The sequence below is a fragment of the Ischnura elegans genome, chromosome 11 (assembly GCF_921293095.1).
Source record: "Ischnura elegans chromosome 11, ioIscEleg1.1, whole genome shotgun sequence".
NCBI classification, from domain to species: domain Eukaryota; kingdom Metazoa; phylum Arthropoda; class Insecta; order Odonata; family Coenagrionidae; genus Ischnura; species Ischnura elegans.
The window spans coordinates 66,581,933-66,609,557 of record NC_060256.1 but is presented as its reverse complement, the minus strand read 5'-3'; the positions used below and the strand labels follow the sequence as shown (position 1 = coordinate 66,609,557).

General features: G+C 37.5%; 1 protein-coding gene across 1 annotated transcript in view; it reads left to right on the top strand.

The window, feature by feature from the left end:
- The first annotated feature begins 608 nt into the window (after window positions 1-608).
- The window catches only part of LOC124167591 (zinc finger C2HC domain-containing protein 1C-like), a 76,803-nt gene continuing 49,786 nt past the window's right edge, over window positions 609-27,625 (top strand). Inside the window, exon 1 of the mRNA XM_046545567.1 lies at window positions 609-904. Coding sequence (XP_046401523.1) covers window positions 818-904 — 87 coding nt within the window. The 5' untranslated portion in view covers window positions 609-817. The remainder of the gene's footprint in view (window positions 905-27,625) is intronic.

The following is a 27,625-nucleotide window of genomic DNA, read 5'->3' as shown; positions in this document are numbered from 1 at the left end:
ATGAAAATGACAATTAGTCGTTGAAATCGATCGGGGTACTTCTAAAGATACGTAGAAAGTACAAAGTTGTTTCATTCACCATGTTTAACGTTCTGATCCTCATCCACTAATTTTATTGTGACCCCTTCAAGAATTCTTCGTGAACCATTAAAAAAAATCCTTTTCTTACTCCGCTACACTCTCAGCGGAGATATTCCTTCGGAGTCATCAGTGGCGTAGCCTGGAATTTCGTTCGGGGGAGGAAGGGGGGGGGGTCCAAAACCAGGGGGGGAAATTTTTGAAAAACAAATGGGTTTTAAACTAATTTTAACACTTTTCATAATCGAACAAACTTCATTTGTTAAAGAAATATTTTTTAAAGTCATGATTTTTCAATATTTTGTTTTCTTTTATGAAGGAAAATGATTTTGTTTTTGTATTTCGGGGGGAGGGCGTCCGGACCCCCCTGGCTACGCCACTGGGAGTCACCATTAAATGTTAGATTTTGAATTAATATATATCCGTCCCTTTGGTTTCCCCGTTCGCTGACGCCTGTCCTTCCTCACCTGCCCCCTATACCACTTTCCCCTCCGGCCGCACCGTGTCCCAAGGAGCCCACACGCCAGCAGTCAGTCTAGTCGCACGGCCAGTAGGCGAAAGATCCGGTCCTCCTCCACAGCCAACCGCCGCCTCTCACTTCCCCTCCAGAAGCGCCTGCTTGCCCTCCGACGCGACTGACCCTTTCAGTCGCTCCCGGCTTCCCTCCTCCACCGGTGAACTCCCAGGAGATCCCCCGCAACAGCGCTCGGCGGAGACAAGGAGAAAGAAAAAGATCGCGATGGTGCTCGGCAGCCCTCTGCAGGGCTCACCCACGGCCAACGGGTCCTTGTCCTCACAGCAGGGCTCAAAGCTATCACAGATGAAGGTGAGTACCGAATTTAGCTAGAATAATTCTCGGATATCCCACTGGGTTTGTTATCTCGTTGGATACCGACGTTTCGAGTGCTAAGTCCGCCATCGTCATCGGGGTAGGATATAGAGCTAAGTTTTTGCACGCATAAATAATATCGTGATCCGTTCAGTTAGGTGAGCCCTGAAGTTTGTTGGAAGATACTCGGGTATCCAACCGGGTTGGTGATTTCGATTGATACCGACGTTTCGAGTGCTAAGTCCGCCATAATATACAGGGTAAAATGTTGAAGTAAGTTTTTGACCGCAACAGTAATATCGCGTTCCATTCAGGAAGGTGGGCCTCGAATTTTGTAGGAAGATTTTTCGGGTAACCCACCGGGATGGTAATTTAGTGTGATACCGAAGTTTCGACTGCTCAATCCGCCATCATATACAAGGTGGAATGTAGAGCAAAGTATTTTTCCGTAATAATAATAGTGTGCTCCGTTCATGCTGGTGACCCCCGAAGTTGTCAGGATGACATTGCAAGTGTCCCAGCAGGTGGTAATATTGCTAGAATTAAAATAGACATAAAAGAATCGTTTTATGCACTTTTCGTGCTCGGTCAGGCGTTTTTCGATCGTGTGACCTGTTTCAACGACGCTAAAGTAGATTCCCTCAGGATGCAGTGCAATCCTGCGGTCTTGAGGCCCAGTTGCGTGTGGTCAGTATTGAAGTGAAGTATCACAGAAAATCAAGTTATTCTGGAAAGCTTCTACGAAAAGTGCAACAATTGCAAAACGGATAAAAATGAGGGTAGATCCAGGGTCGAATTCTAAGGGGCCCGCTAATATGTCTCACTCACTCAGAGATTCAATCTAAAGGTTGGTTTGGAAGAGTGGGGTTAGAGCTCTCCCGAGACTTAGCCACGCAGGAGTGTGAAATTCAATCATTCAGTGTAAGGTGGTTGGTTCCTTGCCTGGATTAATAATGTGTCAATGAATTTTTCATTGGCAATGAAGCTGTAAATTGACTTAATTTCTGCCAACGTCTTGAATAGCGTTTTCCATTATTACTCAATGATTAATTCCCAAGTATAGTTTGGACAGGGTAGAGCTCACTCCATAATAAACCACAGGCATCTAATTTCATACATTCAGGGTTCAGGGGCCAGTTCCTTTCCCTGAACCACCTTGCACTACGAGGAGTTTTATTTGAGGAGGCTTCACTCTGGATTTGTAATAGGTAGTAGGCAGTCCAAAGTTCTACCCGCTATCCTACCACGCACGTTTTTAATTAACATTTTTAAATTAATTTCTACTGACCACTCGAGCAGCAGTGATGCGTATTGAAGGACCAGAGAGAATCCTTGCAGTTCACCAATATGTTTTCCTTCGGTCCATGCCAGGCCATGGAGAAATTCTTTTCACAACCACTTTCAGAGGTACTTGTGATTCATTTTATTTCTGTATGGTGGGCGGAAATCGAGGTCAATTGCGCCACTTAGTGCAGGTAGGTGAAAAGATGTGGGAAGTATCATAATTTGTATTGAAGGAAGGACATGAACGGTAGTATTGCACTTTTGGTATTCACTTTTTCACACCCGAATACGGATTGCAGTCAGTGCAACGATAATTACGCCATCATTCGCGTTTAAACCCAAAATATTTCATTGAAAAGTCGTACTATAACCACAATTATAAGGTCGGGATAGCATAATTATATATTCACGCCAAATTGTTCATAAATGCTTTGAGAAACAGCGCTGAAGACCCACGAAAACTCTGATAAAATAGCTTTAGTCACATTAATGTTATTGGCTGCTCTTTTTCAACAATTTTCACGGCATTTCACCAAATTCAATGGTAAAATGACCTTATATTTACAGTATTATTGCTAAGATGGTGTTTTTGGGAATGTAAAAAGAGAATGTTTAAATGAAGGTAATGTATAGGTTTTGAGTTGCGTATCTTCATTGATAGTAGTAGTGGTCAAGTGAATTGAGCGCTTTGCTATAGATAGAAGAGTCACAGGTTCATATTTCGGCTGAAGCCTTTGAACATTCAACCCCATTCATAATCCTGAAAGTGTGAGAAAACCCAAGGAAACGGTATAGCGTCCCCATCTTAATGTCACATTTACACGCCCGTGGCTTGGTCTGGGTGAGCTCTAACCTCACCTATCCAAACAAGCTTTCGGGTTGAAACTCTGAAAATTAGTGGGTGATCCCTATATTTGCCGCCATTCCTTAGGTGAAAAAGCGGCCAATTTTGAATCATCATTTCGGGCTATGCCTGAAAAGGCACGGAAAAAATGGTGGTGTTATTTTGGAAATTTCCTCACCGAAAACGTGAAACTTGGCAACATAAGAAATTTTTTTCTGGGACACGATATCTTGTCAGTAGAGAATGTGCTTGATAGAACTCTCCCACACTTGGACTGTACAGTGACTATATTTCGTGGAGGCCGCTTCATGGTTATTTGGCCGATAACGAACCTTAATTATTAGGAAAAACAATTCGGTAATTGAAACATCAAACCCTGATGAAGGGGATATTTTTTCAGGGACACGAGTCATTTGCAAAAGAGAATATGCTTCGAAAGAGTCCCTAATGCTAGGAATGTTTACATAATACCTTGGTAGCCACCTCATTGACGTTAGGCCACAGAGTGTATGGTTTGGTTTGCAATGAACTTTCATTAGAGTGCATAAAATTTTAAGCTAGGACTCCTTAAAATACGGTGCGCAAGTAATGCTGGTTTGAGCTTCCTTCAATCATGGATGCATAATGTCAAGCCCCGTTGATATCTATTGAGTACTGCGAGCTAGATAGTGAAATAAATACCACAACTTGGTAAGCAATGAACTTGGATCTAAATATGCATAGTTAATAAATTTAAAACCGGAAAGCTAAAATAATTTGAAGGAAGACTGACTTGAATTTTTACGAGCAGTAACAACTTTCAAATTTAAGGTAAAAATCATGAGTTGAGGTTTTGAAAATTTTATCTGCCCAAAATTGAAAAATTGGTAGGTAAAAAATAACAAATCAGCCGAAGATAATTTACTTGGTGGAATTGCAACTTTGTGATTCATCCTACTCTCCAAACACAACCCCTTGACCTCAATATCGTGACTTTACCCTTCCCATCTAGGAAGAGAGTCAAGTGTAGCTGGCGATATTTTTTGCTGACTCCCACCGCAATGGCGAAATCACCAGTTTTCACCGTTGTCATCACTTTTATGAACGTGAGAAATACTTACTCGTTGCGCTCTGGGCTTTTGTGTATTTACCTACTACCTTGGTGTAGAATTTTTGCCAATTTGTAAACTTTTAGTACTTCGAATGGCTTAAAATCCATACCGATTACGGAATAACAAATAAAATATTTGGTTAAAAAATTCAATTAGGTACTAAACTGGAAAGTCAGCTTCGCTGTCCACGAAGCTATAACATATTCACCGAAATTTCCAATGCTACACTTTTCTTCGCAGAATACATTTCACATCCAATGGTGATTACTTGATGCATGATGAGTGCTATTAAACGATTACCAGAGGTTCATATGGCGAGTAATTGCGTCCTTTGGTTTTTCTGTAATACAGTGCTCACTATACAAATTATAAATTTTAATTACCAAATAAATGGGGTGCAAACGTGTGCTTGGGAATAACTAAAACGCTGATACTGGTGAATTATTTATTATTTCTACCCCTCACTGTAATACAGAATAACTTTCTAATGAACTCCGAATTGGGACTTCAAATCTTCCATGAATTAGAAAAAATGTGATGATGTGAAAATATACACAGATCTGAGAAAACTTTAAAGAAAAACCGGTGGAAAAGATCAATGGAGGTTGCCGTTTAGGGTAATCTTAATTCGGTCATTTTTACGGATGAATTTAGACAAATTTATCAAATTAAAAAGTTTTTAAAAAGCTTAACTTTCTTAGTAGATTCTCCTTACGTACATTATGGAGGAAAAAATAACAAAGGTAAGTATAGGATTCAGGGAAAACGTATCGAATTGGAAAAAAATTGATATTAAAAATGACGAGGATCAATTTTAGAAATTCTCTACCATCAAAGGAAAGAAAGCAAAGGAAAGTGTGGAAAAATTGATAAAATTAATGCTCTCACTAAATGAGGTCGTTGATCACATACTCCTACCTTTCCACAACTCAAATTATTTCAAAACACACCTGTCTACAGATCATCAATCTCTTTCGCAGTTTTCGAACCTGTCGCGCGATTTCTTCGCGAAATTTCTTGTTTGATAAATTCCTCGTCAGAGTCATTTTTAAGCAAACGTCACGGTAGGTGTGAATTGATCATTTTTAATATTCCAAAACATTTCTTCTTTTCCGAGAGAACTATTACACTGAAAATATAAACAAGGGGAGTTACTCAACTTACGGCAAAGGAAATTTTGTCTTTGTTTCTTTTATGTTGGGTACACAAGAACTACGTCTCCGGACGAGACATACACCTTTGAGGACTGAATTTTTCGTTATTTTGTTTCCCAAAACTCCTTATAAGAACTTCACAAAATCATTTGATATCTCAGCGATTAAAATTTTAATTAACATATAAATCCAGTAAAATATTTCAGAGTACGGCTAAAAATAACTTTTTGCTTAGTAAAAAAACGAATTTTCTCTTTAAACGAACTTCAATTTATAATTTAATCAGTGATTAGTTGGACCTAATTGAGGTTACTCATCATAATGGCATCCTATTCCGGACCTCAAAGCGCCTCACAGACAAAAACGAACGATGAATTGGGGTTATTCACCTATAGGAAATTATTTTGGATACATTTCCAATGAACCAAGCCCTTCGATCATGACCTATCCTTAACATTCCCTCAAAGCCTCGGAGATGAAATCATCACCAACAGTATCTACCTAGCCTTTTTGACTCATCTCGTAGTACGAATAGAAAAAAATTAAATGATAGTCAGCTGGTCAGAACAACCGGTATTAGGCAGCACCATTCGTGCGTGAAAAAGAAAGCGAGGTCTATAATGACAGGACCGACAATAATGCTATGAATACGAAATAGCTTCGCCCCTACAATGACTCAAGCACGAAGGCAATTATTTACTATTTTATATGGCTATTAAGCAGGAGAGAAAAGTATCCACAGAAATAACGGGGGATTAAATGAATAAAAGATGATTGAAAGAGGGAATTAGTTTGATCAAGAAGGGATTCAATGGTATTCTTCGTCGAGTGTCCAGCATAGCATTGCTCGTTATAATGGAAAATAATACACTTTTAATTTGGAAGATATTATTTAACGCTTAAAAGATTTGAAATATGTGGTAATAAATAGTAAATTTTATAAGCTTTTATTTTTTCCGGTAAAATCATTCAGAGAAACGAGCTCCCTTTTTTAATGACTTCGAGATGTTTGGAGATGTAGATGAACACAAAAACTCTTGTTTTCTTAACTTAACAAATAGCAAAATGGCACAACAAAAAAAAGGAACCGTAATAACAAGAACACGCATTAAAAAAAATAACTGTAACTTATGCTATTCCAGAGAAAGTAAATAATCACAATATTTTAGTCAAAAGTTTTTAACAGATATGCAATCTTTAACTTCATTTGGCATCGAAATCCATGTATGATAAGAAGTTACAAGAAATGATATGCATACTATAAACAGTGTTGCGATGCCTTCTTAGTCAGTTACAAGAAAGGTTTCAGGTCGTTGCACGGCATCTGTTGATTAAGGGGTGCTCAGCATATCCTCTACTTCTCCTTTTGACGATCCCATATCCAGCGCCCAACCCTCTGGCTGCCTCCCCGCCCATGCATGCCGACACAGCAAGTCATCCATCGGCTGAACCGATAAGCTTCAGGGAAAGCCAGGGCGGGTGGTGAAAAAGGAAATGAATTCGCAACACCAAATGTTGATTCATCGCCATAATTTTAGGATTTCCCTAAATGCCACCGGATAGTGGTGCCGGTTGTGAGTTTGAAAAGGCTGAAAAAACTTAAACTTTGCCGGAAAGATCGTTTATGAAACCTTAATACCACGAATAGTACGACATAGGATTCTCCAGACGGTAATTAAATGTATTGTCACCCTACGCGCATTTATATGGTTTGCAGAAGTCGTCACTCATGTGCTGACGCCACTTACGGGCTGACCATTTATAATTTCATGGAGAAAAATGTATAATTTTGTTTCCCAAAACTCCTTCTAGGAACTTCACAAAATCATTTGATATCTCAGCGATTAAAATTTTAATTAACATATAAATCCAGTAAAATATTTCAGAGTACGGCTAAAAATAACTTGATAAATTTGTCTAAATTCATCCGTAAAAATAATTAAAATAATGATTTTTTTAGTTCCCTGTCTTATACTGATATAATTTTTCTTCAAAAGAAAATTTATTTATTTATGCTGGTGTGATCTATCAAGTTAATAACTTTTCAAAGCAAGAGCGTACCCATAATCAAAACTGGGGGGGGGGGGGCGTGGTCGTTCAAGTTGTAACATTTTTGCACATAAAAAGTTAATGAAATCAAAATTTTAAGAAAATTATCACTTCGATTTGTTTTCATAATAATTTGCTTGAAAAAATAATTAAAATAATGATTTTTATTTTAGTTCCCTGTCTTATACTGATATAATTTTTCTTCAAAAGAAAATTTGTTCAAAACTTTCGTTTTGAACTAAATTTATATTCGCTTCTGGGGGTGGGGGGATAATACACTTTTACTTTGGAAGATATTATTTAACGCTTAAAAGACTTGAGATATGTGGTAGTAAATAGTAAAGGTAGTGACTTTTATTTTTTTTCCGGCAAAATCATTCAGAGAAACGAGTTCCCTTTTTTAATGACTTCGAGATGGTATGGAGATGTAGATGAACACAAAAAAACTTTTTTATTCTTATCTTAACAAATAGCAAAATGGCACAGAAAAAAGGAACGATAATAACAAGAACACGCATTTAAAAAAAAAGAGTAACTTATGCTATTCTTATTAACTTGTTTCAAAGATATTTCTCGCGATTGCAAATGCTATATTGCAAATATATAAAATAAATGAGTCGCTCTGAATTCATCTTCGCTTTGTAGAAATTTTTAAAACTTAAAATGCGCTCAAAGTGGCTATATCAATCTTCTACGTGACGGATTGTATCCTCCTCTAATTGTTGTTAGTATCCTCCGTGCAAAAATCAAGAACACATTTTTTATTTTGCAAAAATTCGCAGTGTGACGCAGGTAGAATTTTCCTTTCCTTATCGATTATTGCCATAGGTTACAACAAAAATATAATTTTATCAACGATTAAGAATGGGTAAACAATATCTCGTTACTCCGTCAAAGGGATGAATATCTAGGTACAGCCAAGATATAAAGACAGGCAAAAAGCTGAATATGCTAGTAACTAGTACACGAAGAGGACTGTTTTTCCTGATTCTCGTTGTGATAAAACAGAGATCATATTTCGAAAAAAATTATCGGTTTATTTTGCATTATACCCTACTCTTTCAGTAACAGCCTTTGTAACATGTGTATTTGATGCAAGATTTTTGAGAGTTTTAGTATACTAGGGAAGAGGCTTCAAAAATTAATGAAATGAATTAATGTCATCTCCTCCGGCAATATCACAAGTTCCTGAAAAAAAAACATCAATCAGAGCATCATTCGTATGAGGAATGGAAGGACGCTGAAATCTTAGAAATGAATTTTCCTTAAGGCAACTGAAAATAATGAAACATCAAAATTAAGTAAGTAAATAATTCAAAGTGTGTTTGCCCTGTCCTCAAAATAATGTTTATCGATTTAAGTCATAGAGAAGACAAATAGATGAAGCCCTTTCTCGGCCTTGTGTGATTCAAGCAATCTTATTTAGGAATCCAAATTATATCAGTTTCATTAAGTACTCTATTTTCTAGCATATATCCTAATTACAACTCCATCAATGATTAGAACTGACAAGGGCATACCCAGGATCAAAACTGGGGGGCAAGCCATGGGTGTTATAGGTAAGATTTAAGCATGGATGAGGTGAATGAAATATACATTTAAGGAAACTGTAACAGCTATTTATAGTCTTTAAAAAGATTTACTTGAAAAAATAATTAAAATAATGATTTTTATTTTAGTTCCCTGTCTTATACTGATATAATTTTTCTTCAAAAGAAAATTTGTTCAAAACTTTCGTTTTGAACTAAATTTATATTCGCTTCTGGGGGTGGGGGGATAATACACTTTTACTTTGGAAGATATTATTTAACGCTTAAAAGACTTGAGATATGTGGTAGTAAATAGTAAAGGTAGTGACTTTTATTTTTTTTCCGGCAAAATCATTCAGAGAAACGAGTTCCCTTTTTTAATGACTTCGAGATGGTATGGAGATGTAGATGAACACAAAAAAACTTTTTTATTCTTATCTTAACAAATAGCAAAATGGCACAGAAAAAAGGAACGATAATAACAAGAACACGCATTTAAAAAAAAGAGTAACTTATGCTATTCTTATTAACTTGTTTCAAAGATATTTCTCGCGATTGCAAATGCTATATTGCAAATATATAAAATAAATGAGTCGCTCTGAATTCATCTTCGCTTTGTAGAAATTTTTAAAACTTAAAATGCGCTCAAAGTGGCTATATCAATCTTCTACGTGACGGATTGTATCCTCCTCTAATTGTTGTTAGTATCCTCCGTGCAAAAATCAAGAACACATTTTTTATTTTGCAAAAATTCGCAGTGTGACGCAGGTAGAATTTTCCTTTCCTTATCGATTATTGCCATAGGTTACAACAAAAATATAATTTTATCAACGATTAAGAATGGGTAAACAATATCTCGTTACTCCGTCAAAGCGATGAATATCTTGGTACAGCCAAGATATTTAGACAGGCAAAAAGCTGAACATGCTAGTGACTAGTACACGACGAGGACTGTTTTTTCTGATTTCCGTTGTGATAAAAAAGATCATATTTCGAAAAAAATTATCGGTTTATTTTTCAATATATTCTAATCTTTCAGTAACAGTCTTTGTAAAATGTGTATTTGATGCAAGATTTTTGAGAGTTTTAGTGTACTAGAGAAGAGGCTTCAATAATTAATTAAATAAATTAATGTCATCTCCTCCGGCAATATCACAAGTTCCTGAAAAAAAACATCAATCAAAGCATCATTCGCATGAGGAATGGAAGGACGCTGAAATCTTAGAAATGAATTTTCCTTAAGACAACTGAAAATAATGAAACATCAAAATTAAGTAAATAATTCAAAGTGTGTTTGACCTGTCCTCAAGATAATGTTTATCGATTTAAGTCATAGAGAAGACAAATAGATGAAGCCCTTTCTCGGCCTTGTGTAATTCAAGCAATCTTATTTAGGAATCCAAATTATATCAGTTTCATTACTCTATTTTCTAGCATCTATCCTAATTACAACTCCATCAATGATTAGAACTGACTAGGGCATACCCAGGATCAAAACTGGGGGGCAAGCCATGGGTGTTATAGGTAAGATTTAAGCATGGATGAGGTGAATGAAATATACATTTAAGGAAACTGTAACAGCTATTTATAGTTTTTAAAATTATTTGCTTGAAAAAATATTATTTACCTTGAAGACATTTGCGATTTTTGCTTCTAGGGGCGGACAGCTGCCCCCTCCTGCCCCTCGCTGGGTACGCCCATGAGAACTGAATAATATTTCTTATAAATTATAAATGGATATGTATTTTCCAAGCCAAAATATGATAAAAACTAAGAAACAAGAGATCAAGCTATGCTACTAGAATATGACTTTTCTATTTGTTCCCTGATTACTAAAAAATAGTTTTAAAGGTTGAATTTGTACTGAAAACTTACGCAGTTGAAACTTAATCTTCCTTAATCATGAAATTGTGCTTTCTTTGACGATTTTTTAATGTTTCTGTAAAGATTTTCACAAATAAGGTCCTGCTGTCCAGGCAGGATGTAATCTTATCGTGGACGCAGATTAATACTGTCTTCCGTTGCACCTAAGCCGATTCCCAAGCTGAAGCTGCGAGGCCTTGGGTAACGTAGCTTGGAGAACGAATCCCAGATCCGTGAAGGCCTGACGCCAAATACGGCGTCTGACTTTTCACGAGGACTTCCACTAGGTCACGGTCAGTCGGCGAGATATTCATTTAACCTTAAACAATCCTGCCCTCGAGGGAACGTCATTGAATTTTACAGCTGTTTCCAAGTACACGAGTGACATACAGTGTAACTGACCCTTTCAACTCGTACCCCATTTAAGGTAAAGTACCGACTTAGCACAGTAAAATGTTTCCATGATGGCCTCGTTATCAGTTAGTGCTGTTTCTCAGGCAATAAATGCATTATTTATTTGACGGGAGCGACTTTCTCTTGTCTGAAAGACAAAGTGATACTAAAAAAATAGCTTCATACATTTCCTCAATTGCAAACACTGGGATATTTTAATAAGTTCACTATGTCTTGATTTCCGAGGTTATTTTCCAACATATTTCGTATCCATATTTTTAAATTATGCATATTTAGCATATATGCATAGTAGCAAATCCTACTAATTATAAGTCAATACCGAAATCGCTTTCCCTATGTGTTGTATTTATTACGGTGTTGCTTCGATCGTAAACGTAAACAAATTAGCCCCATTATGCACTTTGGAATGGCAAGTGGCTCCGACATCTACCCGAGCCATAAAGTGACACTGTTTATGTTTCCACGTGGTTTGTAGCCGTTTGTTTAGGGTCGCTTAATGCGCACGCGCAGAAAGACTCATGAGGCGCATGACGCTAGTGGTCCAGGGTAAACTCACGAAAAAGTTTCGATGCTTGGACCAAAACATTGCTACATGACGGCATCTGTTTTTTTAATGACCGAAGCTCTGCTGTCTCGCTTTTCACCGTAGTATTGGGACGTCAGCCCAAATCGAAGAAAACATTGGCGCGCTTTCCTTGTTGAGTCACTCTCCGTCACCATGGCAACTTAGGGCAGAGTCGCTGACTGGAATGTGTGTAGTTCGCTCCTCAGCCTTTCTTCCCCCGCCACTTCTCCTCAGCGCGAAGCTTCCGTTAATCTTGATGCCGTCGTGGCGTGGCCTTCTGTTGTTTTTTCTCGGTCTGCGTCACGGAGTGTCCACGCGCGTTTCGTCTTTCTTTCCGGACTTCATCAAAGATGACTCATGGCGTCTCATCCTCCAATTTTTTGTTTGGGAATACCTCTCGCTACGGTTCTGGTACTTAAAGCAAATATCAAAAAGATGTTCGTAATAAAAAATCTTTAGTAAGATTGGCGGATGGTAACACTTGAAAACTAAATCAGCATTGACTGTTGGGTTAGCAGCGCCGGTGAAATGCATAGATAAATAAATAGATAGGTAGGTTGATTCCCAATATTACTACAAATAAAATTGGCAATAAAATTAACATACGGTGGACTACCACCGTAGGAATAAAACAATGTTGGAGTTGCTATCGTATGAAATTCTCTTGAAGAGTAAATATAGAAAGAAACAGCTGGCAGATGCAGCCAAAAACAGAGCGTTACAGCTTGTATGCATTTAACCCTACGGTAGGGTTGCTTTAATAATTATGCTATACATGGCTTGCACATCGAAACGTTGGCAGAAATGCCGACTGCGACCCTGTGGTGAACTCAAATAGAATTGGTTAAAATCAGACTCCGCAGGTAATTAATTGATTCTGAGAAAGTGGTTGGCTCTTCACAGTTGAAGAAAACTTCCTCTACATATGAAATTACGAGAATGATATACGATTTAACGAAGCATAATTATTTAAGTCGAAATTACTCGAACATTGGTCAACAAGCGGTGATAATGTATAAGATTTACGTTGACTCAATCATTTTATTCCATATTCAGAACAAGGAAGGCTTAAACAATTTGACGAAATCGATTTTTGTACGCGAAAGTGGCTTCTTAGTCCACTGTGCGTCAGCATAGCCTTCCATAACTCTTATTCGAAGGGGTGAGAAACCAAGGGGTACAAGTGATTTTCCTCATAAACAGAGTTAGGTTCAGACATTAGTAAAGAATACCCAAAAAATTGGTGGCCAAGGGACACGAGTGAGTCACTGCTCTGTGCTGATACCGAGTAGAAAATCAAATTCACTACTAAATATCTAGATGATCTCGTTTGTTTTCGTTAGCCAATTTCTGTAATTAATTCGGTTTATAAAAAGAAATCACTCGTACCCCTTAGATTATTACCCCCTCATTTTTCGTACAAAATACATGTCTTTTTGCAAGTTTTGTTTCGACGTAAAAGAGCGCTACAATGGGTCAAAATTCTTCCTTGGCCAACCTGTTTGATCACGCCGATGCGGTAACCGGCTTTCCATGACAGCGTGTAAACCCGCTTCTCGAGAGGCAGCTAGCATTAACTCCACAGACGGAATAACACTACGTCTCAGCATACCATGTCCAATTCCGTTTCCTAGAAGCATTTAAAGATAGCGGATGTTCTCCTATACGCTCTCCGTGATGAGCAACACGACTGACTTCTTCGAAACACATGTTGTGCGCGAGATGCATTGACCCATATGTCCATCCCATTCCTAAATAGGTAAAGCCGGATGCTTTTTCGCCTCACATTCGCCTCCACTACGATAATAGCGTAACATTCGTGTTTTCACTGCAATATTAGTACACACTGTAACGCTAATTTACGTCAAAAACTTGAAAACAGATATGATATACGGTATAACTTGGTTATAACGTCATTAAAGGGACCACACAATTATTGATGCTACACCAGAGTGACACTATTAAAGGGTTATTTAACTAATTATTCAATTATACGAGAGAAATACAAAGTTACGACTTTCCACGAAATACAAAATTTAATGAAATAATTTGTGTAAATACAACTAAATGTATGAGTAATAGTGTTGTGCTTTTTAAATTTTAAGTAAAAAAAGCCATCAAAATGAAATGTTTTTATGAAATGAATACGGTATTATGTATGAGTAAAGGCACAGTGCAGTATGTTAATAAAAATGAAAAACTTAAAAGCACGTTGAAATGAAGTCCTACTGCTGAGATATCCGTAATTTTCTTTTGGACTGTCCTTTGTTGCTTGGAGTCGGATTCAGATGACGTTATATACAAGGTTTTGGAATCGATTGACCATAAATGCGAGGTTTTATCAATGCTTAAACTTTGAGTTTGGCGGGACTTAGGAACAAATGAGGCTCTTTTCTATAATTTAAACTGAAGACTTCGGTATTTATCCCAATAGAGAATCCTCCCGTCAAAAACCACTTGCCTTTCCGATTGCGGTTCTAAGTATGGTTCGATGAATCGAAATTGCTATCGAAGATTTTGTCCTTCGCTGATGTGATGGCTACTTTCGATGTCAACCACAGACATTGACTGTAGTTACGTCCACTGTATTTGTGAATACTAATGATCTTCTATGATCTTAGGTTTTCCCGGTGTATCAGTTGCGGAAAAGTTTCTCGGGTGTTCCACCGGTTGATGTCGTCCATGTCTCCCGACGTTTCGATCCACGTTCGGATGCATTCGGAAGATCCCCTGAGGATGATCAGCAAGTCGCGGATAGAAACGTCGGGAGACATGTCCCTCACGGGACATTCCGAATCCCCTGAGGAGGATCAGCAAGTCGTGGATCGAAACGTCGGGAGATATGGACGACACCAACCGGTGGAACACCCGAGAAACTTTTCTGCAACTAATGATCTTCGATTCCTACGCGTCAATCGATATTGATGTTGATAAAATATTAATTGAAATATTGGCTGTTTTCATCTTCATACCCTTGACTCACGGACTGAGTTCCAGTCAAAAGTCTATTTGTTAGCTTTTGTACTAACCTTACTTCAATCCATCATCCAAATAACATCATTCGAATTCTATACAAAATTTCTTATCACTTGGGGTGCCGAAGTACTGAACCTTGCTACTGAGTTATACGATTACATATTTGCTTCTCCTCATAATTTTTATTAACTTTTATGAGATAAAAGACCGTGCGAAATGCTTTCCATAAGTGATTCCACAATTCCTCCATAAGTTCTTTTAAAGGTATTTAACTTCATAGTAATACAAAGGCTTTTTTTAATTTCCAGCAGGCACGAATTTTATTGCTAAACTTTTAACCCATATCCTTTAATATGCCGGTCACTGCAGTGTTCAATGGCATTATTAGGAACAGATGATTAGAATAATTAATAATGTAACTGGATCGATTCAGGTATGCTCCAAAGTTATTGAGATTACGAAAGAGGAGGTCGCCACTGTAGGTTGTCTGTGATTACAGTTTTTTGTTTCCGTGGCCCGAATCCCTTTAATTTCTGAGAAGGAGAAAAAATAGTACCTGCTCGAAAACAGTTATTCGCTTGAAGGGAGGACATGGATCCAATGCAGATTGCATCCAGATTTTTTTGGACGCCTTCATTGCTCTTCTAAAAATATCACGATACGATAATGACACTTCCGTCAACACCATCTTAGTAATTACTGGCCTTATTCCTTACAGGAAACGGTCAACGACTGACATACGAAATCATTGGTGCAAGTGAAAAAAATGAAAACGTGATGGAGGTTCAAGGGCGGAACATCATAACTGGAAATCGAGAGCCATAAAACATGTCGCTTCTGAGGATTTTTCCTCTAAGTTTTCAAGGCTATTATTTTTCCTTCGGAACAAATAAAAATATTTCAACACACGCGGCGCCAGTCAAGGTAAATTTTGGCGCCTGTCTACAGAATTTGATATCCCTTATTTGAGAGCATCCATTTTCCAGCGTCTACGCTGTTCTTTAATTCCGAGCTAAGGTCACAAGAAAAGAGCCAAGAATTATTTGAAGCATACTATCTTGAGGTTCTCGCACCATTTCTTGTATCTTTGTATTTTCCCGCAATACAGTCAAATATTACATATTTAAATAAAAGATATTTTCAGCGCCAATAAATAGCAACGAGATAGAACCAATTATAAAAAATAGTAGCAAGTCAAGTGGGAATGGGCCAGTGATTTAGTTTATAATAAACGAGGCAGAATATGAAATGAAATACTTAAACATTACAAAGCAATAATTGACCAATTCATTTTTCCTATAACTCTGTTTAATACGTGCTATATGCACAGAGGAAATAATTTGAACAATTCTTGTTTTTTTCCCTAAATAAGACTTCCACAAGGCATGTATTTTCTCCTCAATCGTGGATCTATGATGTTTTTATCATATTTATGTCTGAGATCAAAAGACAAAACTTCTGGTTAGGGAGAGCACGAAAATAGTAACTTAAGCTTAGTTCAAGAGTAACCTATCTGTAACAAAAAATTTCTTACATTAGTGATAAATTTGGAAAATTGACAAAAAAGGGATCCTGAACTACGGGTTTCGGTGAGGGAGAATGACCAAATGATTTACATGAAGATCATTGGAAGATAATAATTTGTTCTCCTGAGGTGATAGGTTATTTTCTATATGACCAAGTGTATAAATTCCATAACACAAAGCTACCGCTGTAAGGATATTTTTGAAATGCTAGGTACACAGAAAAACAGCCAAAATCGAAACTAATTTGTTCAGTATTTATCATTATATATTCTTTAATTTTAAGAGGGCTGGAATTTTTCAAGCTGCGACCTTGATATACGAAGGCGGAAATGAATATGGAAACATGCCTGGATTATCGACGGCGTAATCATCCATTTTTAATTTAGACATCATAGCGCTGAATATAATTAAATTCAACTTTGATAACTGGACTCTCCATCATTACCGGCGTCAATTTTTTTACATACCTCTGCCATTCTCATACATTCCCTTACCGTTATTCAATCTTATCTACTTTCGCTTTTTGTTATTCGCTCTTATAGTCCCATATATTACGTAGTCTACTATACAGTCTCTGAAGCCTGGAAATTATACCAATGGCTAAAGCGAACACTTTAATTCTAGCAAAGCAAGTACAATGTCGCATGCATTTTTAAGATACATCTTTCCAGAAGATTATTCTTTTATGCATGATTTGTCACAAAATTATTACTACATGGACCTAAGTTTTGCTTCGGTAATGGAGTATGGCATCGCAGTCACCCGCTTTGAATTAATGAGTTCATAATCGCATTAAAAGTTTATTAAAAAACGCACAGAAATACAAATTAATTAGTGAAATTATTTACACCATTCTTTTTCGTTCCATTCGCTATTATATTTTAGAGCCTCCAGAAATACTACTGACCTTTTTACTTTATTGCCGTCTCTACGGATAGCACGTGGCATGAAATCATTCATGAATGCTCGTTTGCCTTCATCCTCCTCAGTCATTAGGTTCTCTGCCTAGAGTGGGATGGAGTCCGCGTGGGGTTAAATCCTCGCAGGAGATGGGCACGAGTGAATGAAGAGGTCATGTTCTTAGACGCGTTCGCGATAATGAAAGTGGAGAGGTAGCTTGAACGAGGATGAGGCAACAAGCGAACGCTGAATCGTATTACTTTGGCTCCATAGCGATTAAGAATCGGATGCACTCGCTACATTTGGTAAGAGTCCAAACCTTACGAATCTACAATGAGACGTAGTGGGTCACGTAGTTGAATATCGTATTTTTCATTATATATATTCAAGAAATTATATATTTTGATTGTTGACTGTCAATTGTTCAACCATAACTACAGTATTACGGTTATGCCCGGAAAATAAATCGTTATTCAATATAATAGCGTTTAATGGGGTTAAATGCACCATCACTCACGTTTAAGTTATTGAACTTTAAGGATTGTACGTTAGGTTTCCAAATAAATATTTAAATACACTTGCCAGAACCTAATGCAGATTCATTAAGTGCGCGCGCTATTTATTCGGTGAAATTAATGGTTAAAGCTCAGCCTTACGAATCTACAATGAGACCTAGGGCGTTATGTGATAATATCGTATCTTTTATGATAGTTAATAACACTTTATGGGGTAGATTTCATTATCACTCACGTTTAAGCCATTGGAAGTTAAGGATTGGACGTAAGGTTTCCAAATAAGTATCCCAATACCCCTACCCGAACCTAATGCAGATCCAATAAATGTGTGCACTATTTACGTGGTATGGTTTTACTGTGCAACCTGAGGGCCTTGTTACACGTGAAATTAATCTATAGGAACCCTTAAAAGGACGTATCTTTCAGGTTAGACCGGTTGTATTGTCTTTTTTTTTCATGGTGCATTATTCGTTGAAAACTATCGCTGCCAATTTCTAGAAAATATACAGGAAATCCTTTTCGACATTTATTTATGCCTAAAATATAAAAAAATACACCTGAAAAATACTAAGTTTGAAGAAAAATTTGGAAAAGTGTGTACTTTCAAAATCTGAAGTTTTCAAAGTGATGGCCTATTTTTAAATTAGTGACCTCCAATATAAAAAATACCAGTCGAGCAAACGAGAACATTCATATAAATATTGGCGCATGAGAGAAATCGTTTTTACAATGATGTGCACCGAGTAAATTGATTTTATTACTCAGAAAGTAACGCATCCATCAATTTTTCTATCACGCTATAGCGTTTGGAAATCCAATAACCATGTAGCAAAGAAATAATTTCGGTCAAATGATGATAATGAGAAAAGAACTAGGAAAAAGACTGCAATGGTGTAAGTGCGTATAAAATGTGTGGCTTATGGCATTGAGCGACTTGGAAAATTTGATTTTCTCAGGAAGAGGATGTGGGCAGTGTGGCTTTTATTGTTGAGAGTAACCGCAGAGTCGCGTGGAGGAACAATGCAAGTGCTTCGCTCCAAATGAGAAAAACGATGCTTTTGTGGTTATGCCCGGGAAAGTATTGCTGGATCGAATTTAGCGACAGCGGGAAAGCAATACGTGCGTTTGTTTTTAGAGGAGAGCGCATTGACGAGAATTGTAGAGGATGAGTAAACGCGTTTAGTTTTGCCTTAAGACGAATTTTATAGCATTTTCTTGAATATTTAACAATAAAAGTGGCGCCAACTCCGTGGAGCCTGAGGGGCCCGAGACCCTCAAAAATTCGTTATGGGTGTGTGGAAAAAAATGTGTCAGGCTTGTCGATTTTCCACGGAGTGTCCAGATATCGAGATTCGAGTTATCAGGATTTGAATGTTGACCATGTGACTCTTCTAAAATGCTTAAAAAATTAAAACTCACTACTTATAAAATTTCCCGGGGCAAGATCCCCGGTATGGGCCCCCCCCCCAATATTTTTAGTAAGTCGGCATCCCTGACAATAAACTCTTGTAATTGTACTTCAGCGATTGATTAAAAAGAACAGGTCTCTAATAAGGTGATTTCCTATTATTTTGTTATTGTCTAAATCGAAAGATTATTACTCTTGGAGTACGTATTTCACGCTTTTAGATTTTTAAATGACGATATATATTTTTCGCGATTAAATGAAAAGTGAAAAATTTCAAGCGCGCCAAAACGCGACGGCTAAGTATGAATGCTGGGAAAAGCCCGTGTGACGTCTAGCTGCTGCTGTGTGAGGCCACCTGGGTGCGAGGCTATGAACGCCGCTACGATGCAGGCTGCTTGCTTCCGAGCATGGCGGTGGCGTAGAGTACCCTGCTAGCTGGTAGCGCCTTTGCTTAAATAACGATTATTAATACGTTATCAAACGAAGGAAACTTTCCGACCTTAGGCAGTTTTAATAGGTGATTATTAAGGCATGTTTCCCTGAGCTCTGTGCCTCATGCATGCATTGGTAATCTCAGACGATGTAAAACTCCTATCCTCTCGTGAAGAAACTAGGTCCCTGTGACGTCACGTGGAGTGGCATCGCATGGACGCCAATCTGTCCTTTTCCAAATGAGGTTAAAATTGACCATTAACATTCGTCTAAACTGGGATTTATAAAACAAAATAATTTGTGTATTATGAATACACTAATGTTGGGTAACGAATCGCAATAAATGCCTTTAGTTTTCTTTGATGAAAGAAATCTTGGAAAAGTCTATATTTTTCAGGTTCTAATGCTGCCTTTATTTCAGTTATTGCATATATTCATAATATTCCCTTAACATTCAATTTCAAGAAAACTAGTCAGTGCAATAAATACAGTCTACAGTTAATTGGTATACTTCTATTATTCCTGCGGTTATCAACCTATGTATTATTTATCACAGTAATCATCATCATACGTCAACAACCCTAATATTGGTATGACGCAGAACTATAGTTTTAAATGATTTTTAACAACAATCTTACAGAGATATACATTAACTTTCTTACAATGGCGATAAGGGTATATAATTGAGTTTCTTGCACATTAAAAAAACTGGTGAATACGATGGATATATCCTACAGTTAGTGGTTGTATGCCAAAGAAGTTCTATGTAAGCGCAAGTTGAATCAATTTCATCGATTAGTTTTTTTAAATGAAAGTAAATTAAAGATTGCATATATCTTTCAAAACATTATTAATTCGGTGTAATTGTTTGTTGTGCCAAAAACCTCAGAACAATATCATGTAGTTCTGATTATAAATATTGGAACCGTGGTGAGTGGGATTCTATCGCCGAATGTGGCAGCATTGCGACTTCGTGAGCTTCCAAGTCGCACGGCAACCAGCCACCATTCATTCATTCGGTCTGGAAGGCTTCTCCAGGTAATCGTACCGTCACGGTGTCATGATGCCGTGGAGGAAAGGAGGTGTCTTCTTTTTTCATTCTACTCGGGCACCCGGGGGAAGGTTGGGGATTTCATTTACTTCAGAACGTCACTGCAGTCAGATAAATTTTCTTGCACTCTTCGCCGTTTCTTGTGGAAGGAATCGGGGAATCGAAAATATGACTGCGGTGAATAACTGTCGCGGAAATTATCAAATTGATTGTACCTCGATGCCGTCACGGTTGGGTTCAACGTGGATATTTCTAATTTTCATCGTAATCTTAAAATATATTGAGTGATGTATAAAAAATTTAAGATATCGTAAAATATTTTATCTTTCCCATTTTCTGCAGAGTTTTCTTGCCAACAAAAATAAATTTTAACCCCTGCATTTCATAACTGCAGAAATATTTCGTATATGACACAGCCTGAGGGCTAAGATGAACTCCGAAAAAACTAAGTTTGTGAGGTAGAAGATTAATTGTTATTTTTTTCTTCTTTCTCAAAGAAACTAAATATTTTCCTGGTATGCATATTCCCGCTGGCGCTGGTTATCATCAATAGGAAACATTTGAGCAAAGTCAATTCCATTTTTCCACGTATTTACATTAATTAAAAAATCATTTATGGCATTCTGAAACTCATAGCCAAAACATGTGTATTCCTCAAATGCAAATTACGGTAACATTATTCCACGCTCTAGTTTATATAATAATTTTGTACACTAATTATTTTGATATGTACATAGAAATTTTCTGTATTTTCATTTTTGGCATTGTTGTTCTTTTATTGTATCCCAAGTAATTTTGCTGTAAATATGTCTAAGATCCTATAAGGCAGGTAAACCCTGATAATAAATTTAAAAAAATAAAATAATAATGTATCGAGAACTCTTACGTTGGAGTCCAACATTTCCCCCAGGAAATACTGTATCCCTTTAACACACTAAATGTTGATAATATGAATAAAAGCAATCCAATAGATATAGCAAAATTTTTGTGATTGTAGGAGTTGTACATAGATGAGACCAGTGACATTTGCAATGAAAGGAAATGGGTGACGGCAGTAAACATTTGCCACATGGAAATGACAACTTCCCACTCCTCCTACTGTAGACTAGAAAATGGGCAAAATCACCAGATCTAGCCGCGAATACTGAGCAAAATGGCTGGCCAAGAAACATGGAAATGTTGCGTTGAATTCAAGACACCAGCATTGAATGTGTTAAATCAACATGCGGAAAGGTAGATTCTCGTTTATTTATATTTCGCGACAAAAAGGTAAGCGCACTGCTCAAAAATTAACAGTCATACCGCTTGATGGAGAGTCCACCTCGCTCCTTGATTCGCATTCAGCATGAGAAACGAACGCCGCATCCGATTCTACCACGGGCGAGTGCACTGGCCGTTCCGCCATCGGCGTCTCGTCGCCCCGTGGTCCGAGCGGAGAGGATGCAGCCGAGTTATTCAAGTGGTTCCTCTGTCAGTAACGGATCGCTTGCTCTCTCAAGTCCCCCTCGGGGCAAGGCTCGATGCAGATGTCTCAGGTGATCACTTGGGATATAAAAAACTCACTCTGGCATCAAGTGCCGCTATATGAGATCAGTGAACAAATCTACGCAGTGGCGCAACTATGGGGGGCAGTGACGTAGCCAGGGGGGGTCCAGGGGGTCCGGACCCCCCCCCCCCCGAAATATATAAACGCAATTATTTTCCTTCGAAAAAATAATATTGAAAAATCATGAATTTATAGAATGTTTCTTTAACAAATTAAGTTTTTTGGATTATGAAAAGTGTTAAAATAACAAATTAAGTTTTTTGGATTATGAAAAGTGTTAAAATTAGTTTAAAACACATTACTTAGTACCCTGTTTTTCAAAACATTTCCCCCCTGGTTTGGACCCCCCCTCGAACGAAATTTCAGGCTACGCCACTGATGGGGGGATAAGGGGGATAGACCACCCCCTCCAAAGCCTCAGAGAAATAAAAATAATATTCAAAACTATTGTCTAGTTTGGACATACAGTAAATTTTAACGTAACCTTTTAATGAAACCCAAATTTTAAGTGCCAAAATTATGTAAAATGTATTTGCAGGTAAGTAATTTTTACAAAATTTTCACTGGGGATGGGGAAGTCGCCCTTCCCCATTCCCCGCATCCCCCCAAAGCATATTCCTAGTTACGCCACTGAATCTACGTACCATTGCTGCTTTAAAGTTTTCGCTATCATTTTGAAATTTAAGGTTTTATGCTGTAAAATCATGTAAAAATAATAATTAAACGGCGGTCTACGTGGGTTTTTGCCGCTTTCCCCCGCGTCGAATGTCGGACCAATACCCATCCCGGAGGAAAAGAGTTCTAGAAAAATTTGTATTACAATTACTGCTACATGCTCACTAACAAATGTAAACTTGAACATCTCTTTGACAAGCCTGAAGAGGTAATTTCATAAACACGGTTCATGCTGAATATATGTCTAATACTACAGAATACTACGTAAATATCCATTGCACACTGGTAGTATTGGAAATAAACTATTTATTGAATTGAATTGTAAAAATTAACCTTAATTATGGAATAAAAATGCTACTTCCGTGCACGAAACTACTGGTATTGCATGGCATTTGGAGGAGGTGACCGACAGTTTAGGTCATTTGCGCCAAGAGGGAAGGGCAAGGGGGGAGGCTGGAGAGAAACCCGGCGTCGGCATTAGCCTAATCCTAGCGAAAGGCGCCAAGAGGACCATGGCTCAACGTCCCATCCGACGGACGGAGTATTTCACTTTAATTGCCCTTCACAAGGCCTACAGTGCCAAGAATCACTTTTCCAATTCAACATTTGGGCGTGGAAACCGTAATTCTAATTGAATTTTGATGATACACGTTTTAAAACGTTCACAAATTTATTACAAATATTTTTATGGAGTTTCATTTCGGCAGAATACATAGTCTCAAAAATATTCTATGATTATGCCTGACACACAGTGCCAAGAATCACTTTTCAAATTCAACATTTGGGCGTGGAAACCGTGATTCTAATCGGATTTAGATGGTTCACGTTTTAAAACGTTCAGAAATTTATAACAAATATTATTAAATTTATAACAAATTAACCTGGAGATTCAGCTCGGCAGAATAAATAGATTCAAAAATATCTTATGATTTGTACCTGACACATAGGTTCAAGAATTACTTATCCAATTCAACAGTAAGCCTCTAAAAATTTCCGTAGGAGATTTTTTTATGGCTCCGTCTCCGCCGGAATTTGGACCCGGTTCGACTGCCTAGAAAATACTAAGGCGAATTCAACAACCTTTGTGATAAAGGCAACGATTGACAAATGTCTTTTCTGTATGTTCAGAAAATTTCAAGATGTTAGTCAAGTTTTAAACTAGTCATGATCCAGTGGGAGCGATTTGTCCTATAAGGTCCTACTTGGAGTCTAGTCAAGCACCAGAAGAGACTATTATAAGATCAGTGTTGAATTCCAGATTTTCGTAAAGTTATGAAATCCATTGATGATGATATGTGCACTATAAAAACTCATTTCACTTGACCAGCATTTGAACCAAAACATTTCAATTCCCAATAAGGCATTCCATTAGTATTTACCGAAGTGTTGATGCAAAAACAATCAAATTTTCCCCCCACACTCCTCCTCTATTGAAATATTATTTCTTGGCAGAGATAAATTTTTTTCTATAACATCTATACTTATTATAAGCATCTCTTTGGCTTCCTTATGTTGTTTTTATTGCTTCTAATACGTTCGACCGTTGCTATTTGACTACTATTTAGGAAACCGAGATCTTGATAGCAACATTAATGCCAACCGTTGACGCTAACGCCGTGTTTTACGTCTGGACTTCCATCTGCTTCATTGGCTAAGTCACGGATGGTGACTTTCGATGTCAACCCGTCGACCGTTTGTCTTCACAGTAATTACAGTTCCGTCTGCTTAGGGTTGGCGGCTTTGGTTCTCTATAATATAATGCCTGGGGCCTCAATCTGTCTCTCAGAATCCAAGGTGCATGGTGCGTGGTAACTGCCTACTTTTTTACAGTTTAACGGTATTTTATATTTACATATCCCTTGATAATTGCTCCATAATTTATATATTTCTCCTCGATTTCACAGTCATTTGTAACATTTTTTTGTTAGGCTGTATTTTTAGTAATAGGATCAAACGGTATTTAGTGACCAAAAAATGGTATTTCTTTCTGGAATAGCTCTTTTCTTACTAAAATAGAGGTTTGGAAAAATCGTCGAAGTCTAATTTTTAGTTTGTTATAATCACCACGCCCGAGTATTCGTTTTTTTAAACTTTCCATAGAATTTAACAAAGAAAAAAATGTACTTACCTCATTCTTGAGATGACTCCTTGTGGATCAACTTAATCGTCGAGAATTAATTGTTAAGGGAACCAAATACCAATTTTATATTTTCTAAATCGATGCAAACTGGTGATGGAGGATTTGTATTTGAAAAACAAGAAGTACTTTTCCCCAGTTTTATCTACCTCATAAAACGCTCTGACTCACAGGACCATTGTCAGATGTGATAATTAGCTTTTTAGGTAACGAGTCGGGAATATATAGCGTAATGTTAGATTAAAATTCAGGCACTTTAATGATAAGATCAGAATTTTAAAACCCAACTGATAGAGGAAGATGCAGATTTAATATGAATTAGAATAGAGAGTATCATATAGATTCAGCTTTGAAATTCAGTTGTAATTGAAAATAATCGGAATCGCATATTCTGGATTTGGCATATCACTAGCTATTTTCACAGGATATACATCCCTTTTGCGGTAAAATACTCATTGCCTTACAATGATGCCATTTCACTGTCTAGGACTTTTTCAGCTGGGGTGTAGCGTCGGACTACGCCTGCTTATTGTATTCCATAATTCACAATGGCTAAAAGTAATTATAAAAGGTAGAAAAAAAACATCAAGCTATGTGTCGTCAGCCTATCTCTTACACTTCCCAAAATCCAACCACTGATCCTCCCTGTAAATACAACCTCTTCATAACCAAATTATTCCTATTCTAAAAAAAATTGAAAAACAAAACACAGCAAACTTTTACAAAATCACAACAAAAACAATGATTTATAAATAATCAGGCGTTACGTAAGGGGTATTAAAATGAATCGTCGGATCTTTATCCAACACTTACTATTGTCCTTGACCACTGATAAACATTGCATGGCCCTCTCAAGAAAAATCTTAATTCATCATGTTCTACGCATTGAGACTGATTGCGAATCGACCTTGATTTAGCACGCTACCTTAACAATCGTGGCAACTCATAGATCGTGGACTTCTATTTTGCCACAGGAAGAGCTGTGAGGCGAGGCTATTGTGTAACTTGTCGAGAAGGATGACTCACGATCATCATAACGACTTGGCCCGACTTAGCCATCTACGAGGGAAATGTTGAGTAAAGATGGACGGATTAATGAATGGAGTTGAGTACATGGGCGCACCCAGCGGGGGGCAGCAGGGGGAAACTGCCGCCCCCCTTGAAGCAAAAGTAAATTTAGATCAAAGCGAATGTTTTGTGCAAATTTTATTTAAATCAAATAAAAGTGGTATAAGTATAAAACACGTAATTAAAATAAAAAAATATTTCTTTCGAGCAAATAATTTTCAAAACTGATAAGGCGCTCCTATAATTTTCTTGAAATGTTTGTTTCCTTAACCTTCTCTGTGTTACAAATTGAAGGACCACGGCTTGCCCCCCTCTAGTTACGATCCTGGGTACGCCCTTGGTTGAGTAATGCCTTAGTATGACCAAGCCAAGCGAAATAATGCTAAGCTTGGTGCGTTTTGCAAACCTACTACGTAATGTCCAAATGTTCTATTAATACCCTTACATCAACAATCGGAAATCGCCAGTACGCATATAGGTCCAGAAACCCCGAAAAATTATAGAGACCCAAAAATTAACTTCCTTTTCGAAAAGTTTTACGGGTATGGGTCGTTAGAAAAATCCCTGATACTTCTGTAAGTGACAATAGCAGGTGTCATGGAAGATACTTGTTTGCGCACTGCATTGCACCAGTCTGCAGCTGCCAGGCCAGTCTGAATGTGAGCGCACTAGAGACTTCCGGCGTACTCCCAGCCCCATAGCCTTCACTTCCGAGGGCTATGTCATAACTTTTATTACTCCTATTGGGTTTATGTAAGTTGGAAACAGAAGAAATAGGTAAGTATGCACGCTTTAAAATGTAATGAAATGTGTTATTTCCGTATGCGAAAACATTTTTTAACGGTAAAATGAGAACGCTCGTACATGAAACATGTACGTTAGCTTATGGGCGTACCCAGAATCAAAACTGGGGGGAGGGGGGCAAAACTAGCTGCGGTCGTTGAAGTTGTAACTTTTTTGCACAGAAAAGGTTAATGAAAGAAAAATGTTAAGGAAATTATGATAGAATTTTATTAGTTTTTATAATTATTTGCTTGAAAAAATGATTTTTATTTTAGTTCAACTACATGTCTTATGCTAATATAATTTTTCTTCAAAAAGAAAATTTGTTCATAACTTTTGTTTCGAACTAAATTTATTTTCGCGTCTAGCGGGGGGGGGGGGGCAGTTGTCCCCCTTCCCCCTGGGGTACGCCCATGCGTTAGCTGGCAAATAATCGAAGAAATAGAATACATCGTATTTACTATTCATCTGTAAGTACCTAAAAATTTGAATTTGAAAAATTTTCATTAGCATTTTTGAATTTTAATTTTAAAACATTGATATACAGGCTAATGTGGAAAAGTGTTGATGTATGTGCACTTAAAATTTCAATATGATTGCATGATTCGTCGCGAAAAAATATGGACGATGGAGGGGAAGTGATGCATCCGATTAACGTAGGCTCACGAGTGCAGTCTTGAAGCATACGTAGATGGCCTGAGGGAAGAATACTGGAGTGACTCATCAGACGCAAAAAAACAGATTCCGAAGCCGTGAGCGTACGCTAAACTCGAAGACTCCTTTTCTTTCCAACGGTATCGTTTCCCGATGCAAGAGGAGTTCATTAACACTCCCATCGAAAAGCGTGACCACTAATGAGCCATATGAATCCATTAAGGCGGTGAAACAAGATTTTGCCCCCCACCCAC